The sequence below is a fragment of the Choristoneura fumiferana genome, chromosome Z (genome assembly GCF_025370935.1).
Source record: "Choristoneura fumiferana chromosome Z, NRCan_CFum_1, whole genome shotgun sequence".
In the NCBI taxonomy this organism is placed as follows: domain Eukaryota; kingdom Metazoa; phylum Arthropoda; class Insecta; order Lepidoptera; family Tortricidae; genus Choristoneura; species Choristoneura fumiferana.
In genome coordinates, this window is record NC_133472.1 from 5,305,350 (window position 1) to 5,312,170 (window position 6,821).

At 41.4% G+C, this 6,821-nt stretch overlaps 1 protein-coding gene across 1 annotated transcript in view; it reads right to left on the reverse strand.

Annotated features, from left to right (window-relative positions):
- The window catches only part of alpha-Spec (alpha spectrin), a gene marked incomplete in the record, with an annotated part of 80,177 nt that overhangs the window by 20,728 nt on the left and 52,628 nt on the right, over positions 1-6,821 (reverse strand). Inside the window, 5 exon segments of the mRNA XM_074104160.1 lie at positions 636-773; positions 1,605-1,754; positions 3,234-3,336; positions 4,744-4,889; positions 6,430-6,498. Coding sequence (XP_073960261.1) covers positions 636-773; positions 1,605-1,754; positions 3,234-3,336; positions 4,744-4,889; positions 6,430-6,498 — 606 coding nt within the window.

The following is a 6,821-nucleotide window of genomic DNA, read 5'->3' on the forward strand; positions in this document are numbered from 1 at the left end:
CTTTAAAAAAATCGACACAAAAGAATCGCCAAGTATGAAAAATAACGGTATTGAGATCGTATTGGGATATTTCGCCTTATAAGCATGCCAAATAAATATTTGACAACCAATGTGTATGTATATGTCAATCCTTTTTCATTACTGACATTATTCTACATTTTTATACTCTAAAAAACGCCATAATTATCTCAATATTGTGGAAATATATTGTCGATTCGAAACCTTAATACGTTCTTGAATTTGAGGGGAGAGTTTACCGTATGGATGGGATGAAAATTAAATGTTTGACAGTTACGAAACTCATTAATTAACATCTCAACAACTCATTAACATTTTTAATGAGAAAATGTTTTTTCATTTATTAAATTTTTTCGCAAATTTTCCGATGTTTTCAATAGTTATTCTGCTATTCGGGACGAGACAAATGATCTCGTGTTATAAGTGTTCGAACAAATCCGACTTGGTTTTATACATAAAGACTAGCGGACCCGGCAGACGTTGTCCTGCCCGGAAAAGTAACACTACATTGAATATGCTAAACAACCGACAGCAGCGCCACCTACAGGGTCCAAGTGTGTTTTCAAACCATTCAGGGGCCTATTGAAATATACACAGAATGGTTTTCTAATACTAACCTCTCCGAGCCAGAAGTCGAGGTCTTTGACGGCGGCGATGTAGGTGCGCTGTTTGTTGGCCTCTTTCAGCTTGAGAGACTTCTCTGTCGTCTTCTGGGTCAGGAACATCCACTGGTCCGCGATGGACGCCAGGCGGGCCTGATAAAAGATGTTAATTAAACCTAGTGCCATCTACGAAGATGCGTGATTTTGTCAAAATTAGACGTTAATGACATAGTAATAAGAACCACGGCACGCGTCATCGTGAATGACTCTACCTATTATAAACATACAGAAAAAAAATGTGTTTCACCAAATCGATAAGGTCGATGTATACAATTTTATATTTGACGGTATTTGTGCCTTGGACTGTATATGTGTTTTTATTTCATAAAAATTTAGCAAGGTTAGAAAAGTGACTTTTTTTAATGTCTCTTATACGTCACGTCAGCATCTGTTGTCAAATTTGAGAATTTTGCAAATAGAGCTTTATCTTATATAATTTATTCAACTACTTTTTTTTAAAAGTTACCGGGTAGTTTTTATCAATAAACTGAGCCAAAATTAACAGAAATTCAGAAAAGCACTGTACAGAAGTAAATGAATAAATAATGCTAAAATCACATCTAATTCTGCACTACCGAAAAATATTTGCGATTTTTTTTATTTCAGCTAAGATTTAAATCTTCAGAATTACAATCAAACAATTTTATTTATGTCCAAAACAGTAAAATATACTAGAATCGAGTCTTTCTGTCTTGCATTACGTTGCTAGGTTAGGTCATTGTATAGACAAGGACGTTCAGTAATTTAACGCCCGAGACAATCAGTCGACTTCGACATAGATCTTAGGTCTAGTTCCTTCGTACAGTTTGGGACTGGAAAAAAATCCATTCATTAATTAATTCACTCATTTAATTCATTCACACATGCAGTCATTACATTCATTCGTTCATTTTATACATTCATTCACATCCTTTGCCAAGTTACCTGGACCGCGTCTTCGCTGCCGCTGCACTGTCCGCGCTGCACCAAGTTGTCGCCCATGGCTAGTACGGACTGTATGCGCTCAGCGTTCGCCGCCAGCTCCGCTTCGAACGCCTGGTGCTTCTGGTGCTTGGACTGGATGTTCGCCGGGTCCTAAAATAGAAGGGAGTCAGACAATGAGGGCTATCGCGTATGAATTCGCCGCTAGAGGCGCTAGTGTAGCGTGAGGTCTTCGAAATGTCAAATCTCATAGTTCTTAGGTGAGCTACGCGGGTTTATTTATAATTAGAATAATTTTGTGAATAGTTTGCATTACCTGAAATTAATTATGGCAATTATGCGTTACGGGGCAATGAATGTCTGTGTTTTGAGACAGTTTTGTCTTTCGAAAACTTTTGTCCTCCCTTTTTTCCGAACAAAACGGGACTACGCAAGACTGTGGTTGCTCGATATTTTTATGGTACGGTTTTAAGATGTATTAAATATGATTTTAATCTAAACTTTGTTTTCACGCCCATAATAACAGACTTGGAAAGCCACACTTAAAAACCTCACGCAGCAGTGGCGCCATCTAGAAAGACAAAAAACGATATCCCTCATTGGTTCCAGTGGCATATCGTGGGTATCAGCCACCCGGGCTAATCGGTCCGAATCGTAGGTGCGACATTTTTTTTTGTTATGGAATTATCATCATCACCCCAGCCTGTACACGTCCCACTGCTGGGCACAGTCCTCCTCTCAGAATGAGAACACTTGGGCCGTAGTTCCCACGCGCGCCCAGTGCGGATTGGGAACTTCACACATACCATTTAATTTTTATGGTATTTTGCCGCCCCCTAAATGTGCCGCCCGGGGCGGACCGCCCCCCGCCCCAAGTACGCTACGCCACTGATTGATTCAAACTTTTGTGATTTTCAGTCATAAATCGTGAGTCAATCAACATTTTAGTGTTGACATTCTGTCCCGTATTAGGTTCTCAGGTGGCATTACTGATACACTTCGTTAGAAATATGTATACTATGTGTTAGCATGCCTAAGAGATGAGCCATGAAGAAATTGCCTTAAACTGTCAAAGTTACTAAATTTTAGTGGATTTGTACGTCATAAAATCGTACTTTTAGTAAGTACATTGTATTTTATTGTTTTTTTTATCTTTGCTTATTTTTATAAGTTTTGACGATCTCAGCAATAAATTCTTATATCATCATCCCAGCCTATATATGTCCCACTGCTGGGCACACGCGTCCTCTCAGAACAAGAGGGCTTGGACTATAGTTCCCACGCAGGCCCAGTGCGGATTGGGAACTTCACACGCACCATTGAATTGCTTCGCAGGTTTGTACAGGTTTCGCCGCAAAGCTCGTGGTAAATTTCAAACGTAATTCCGCACATGAATTTCGAAAAGCTCAGAGGTGCGAGCCGGGGTTTGAACCCACGACCCTCTGCTTGAGACGCGATAGGTCAAACCACTAGGCCACCACGGCACTCGGGAGACGTTACCATGGCAACAAGCAGCACAAAAAAGTTGTTTGACCCGTGTATGAAAGGTTTTGCCGCGAGACGTCGGCTTTAGAATGTTGCGCTTGCCGATCCGCGGTCGCATTAGGATTACCTAAAACGTATTAACGTTACCTTGTAACTCTCCTCGGTCGCCAGCTGCAGTTTCTCAGCGATCCAGTTCTCCATTTCGTCGGCGTCGCGTGAGAACTGTTGCAGCGTCTGCTCATCGCCCAATCTGTACGAAAAAAGATTCTGTTAGAAAAATAATTTTTAATAAAAGCTTTTTTTGGGTGTCACTTTTTCCCGGCCCGGATAACACCGATATGGAAATACGGGCCCTGTTTTTTGTGTACTCGCCCATAGAAACTGACAGGAGCTTCTATGGGCGTGTACAAGAAAAACAGTGTCGGTATTTCCATCCCGGTATTATCCGGGCCGGGGAAGAGTGTCACCCCCTTTTTTTGCCCTGTACTTGCATTGTCATCTCAACTACATTTCCGTACCAACATTCAAGTCGATGTCATAAACCGCTGAGGAGTTCCGTCCTGCGGAGATGATCCAGGTGGGACTACAATGATGTCACTACTTACCAGATTATTGTATTATCACGCAATTTACATAAGTATGCCAAATTTCAGCCAATCAGACCACTGGAAGTTGGTCGAATTTAATTTGCAAGAATATTTTTTTGTAGTCGATATTTATTTGTTGATTTGTATGTAAGCTCTCTACGAAAGTATTACTTCCACCTAACCCGCGAATGCGTATATTCGTTACGTCACTACTGCCTACATACACATACATACATAAAATCACGCCTCTTTCCTAACGGGGTAGGCAAAGACTACATCCTTCCACTTGCTACGCTCCTGGCATACAACTCTCGCTTCCTCTACATTCATCAATCTTTTCGTGCGTCGGTTAAGAGTTGTCGCGAACTATCGCGAAAACATCAAAACTGTAAGTAGAGACACATCTTAATAAATTTGTGTGCTAGTAACCCTACTGAGGGATGCTAATGTTGGTACGATTGCAGGAGAGAATAAAATGAATAGAAGAAAAAATAAAGCTTGACGAAGAGGGTGAGTTTTTGAAGTGCCTGGAAAGTCCGGATGAATTTCAACACCTGCAGTTCAGTGAGTAATTTGTCTTATTGAAAATATGAATGGGAAATAAGAAGACAAAGCATATAAGTTAAGTTGAAAGCAACCGAAATGGCACAGAATATTAAAACATGAATTGAATGTAAAATTGAGCTTGAAGTGCCAGGCTCTTGGTGGCTTGGGATGGACTATAAGGGGAGTTGGGAGGTCCTCCCAAGGAACCTGAGGGTTCCGTTGCTGAAAGGAATGTGAGTACTTTAAATGTATACAATCCTAGTTGAAAGTAGGATGCTTTATTTACTGATATACTTGAAATATAGACTATTCTAGACTAAATACTTTGTCGCTATAAATTTTACTGTGAACCTAGGATTACTCCGCGACAAGAGTACTCCTGACCCGAACTTTCTTCAGAACGTCTCGCTTTGATCGTGGTACGTTCGTCTAGGCCTTCCTCTTCCAACGTTCCCATACACGCTCGTCTTATAGATCTGCCTAGTCAATCACTACAGCCTACACTCAGGTAATGTTAAGCTCACCTGGAGCGCTTCTCGATGAGCGCGTCCTTGAGATGACGCCAGCGGTCCAGCACCTGGGACCGCTTCTGGTCGATGGGCGAGGCCGCGTAGTGGTCGGACGCGATCAGCTGGTCCGCGAGGGTCTGGAGCTGAGCTATCTTCTCCTCCTGTAGTAAGATAAATAAATAAATATCACGGGACAATTGACACTATATTATCCGTCGGTCTTTTGCTACGGTCAATGTGCCGCTATTTTAGAGCCAACAGGCATATCTAGAAATGACGGCAAGAGATCGGACGGAATGTCGCTGATTCCGTGAAGTATGGGACGTGTGCTAGTGTGGGATGCAACTTGTGTTGACACACTGGCCCCGTCTCATCTCCACCGAACATCAATAAGGGCAGCAGCAGCAGCAGAAATGGCAGAAACTGCCAAAGCAGGAAAATACAGTGGTCTCGGTGCGAATATGATTTTGTACCTTTCGGCGTCGAGACCCTTGTTCCGTGGGGCCCTGGCGCTCTGAGTCTCTTCAAAGATCTATCAAACAGACTCAGAGATACCAAGGGAGACCGAAGAGCTGGCAGTTTCCTCGCTCAACGCATCAGTCTTACGATCCAGCGGGGAAATGCTGCCAGCATCTTTGGTACCATGCAGCAGGGTCCATTTTTAGATTTATTATAGTTTTAGTTTACTTAATTTTATTGTACCTAATATACCTTTTTTATAGTTGGACAAGTAAATAAATAAACACAATTGACACCAGTTGACCTCGTCCCAAACTAAGCATAGCTTGAACGGTCATGGGAGTAAATATATAAGAGTATTTCTGAAAAAGTTGTCACGTCACGAAACTGACAAGACATCAGTTTTGTCAAGAAATTATTAACACTAAGGACGAGAGCATAAAGCATAAACTGCATAAAACATCCAAAGTTTTTTGACGTCAGGAAAACGTCACGAAATCTTGTGAGGAGAAAATCGTAATTTTGTAACTACATCGAAACTTTCTATTGGATGATTATGTGACTTTTTATCACCTTTACCGCTGTGTTGAGAAATAGTCATATATACATCGTATATACGTAAGACTTGAGAGTAACTGTACATTTGGAAGCTACATAACCGCAAACTAATAAAAAAAAAAAACCACCGGACCCCTATATCACATAACTGTCACTTTTTTGTATGAGAGAAACTTAACAATTATGAAGAATTGTGGTAAGGGTAATGGTTCCTTATAAACCGTAATATCGTGACTTACAACCAAAAAAAATACATATTATTTTTCATTAATTCAGCCCTATTTCAGTAAAATTAAAGGGTAACTAACCCTCTGCTCAATCTATGCTAACTCCGGTTGTATGACGTGCCATCATCATCATCATCATCAGCCCGAAGACGTCCACTGCTGGACAAAGGCCTCCCCCTTAGAACGCCACAATGAACGACAACAATGAATGACGTGCCAGGGTTGACAATAATTTTCCCTTTAATAAATTGCTACCTATATTTTTTATATACCACATAGGGCCTGCAGGCACAATCCTGCGCACGCGACGCGCGCAGTTAGCGCTGCCCATACTATTGTTCAACAGGCATCCACCCGCACCGTGCAAACCGCGTCAGTTAGCGTAGGTCCTTAAGCTACTACACTACGTAGTAGGCGATACATAGAGGCGACACTCGATCTAATCACTGCAACTTACATGAGCGTTGATCGCCTTATCGAAGTCCTCGTGCTTCTTGATGAGTTGTTCGACATTATCCGGCTGCGCCTGTAATGAATTAAAACATAAGAAATCTTACATTTCAGTTTAAACAATATGTGGGTATACCTAGGGGCTGTTTCACCATCCATTGGTTAGTGTTAACTGGCGGTTAGGTGTGATGGCGTCTCTATTTGTTTTGTTCGAATAGACGGAGACGGCATCACATTTAACCGTCGGTTAACGCTAATCAATGGGTGGTGAAACAGCCCCTTATTATTATAAAACATACTTGTGTTTACCTGCGGCTTCGCACACGTAAATCATTAGATCAGCAGCTGAATTGAGATTTATGAAAATTCCCGAAAATTAAATCGTGATTTTCATTGACG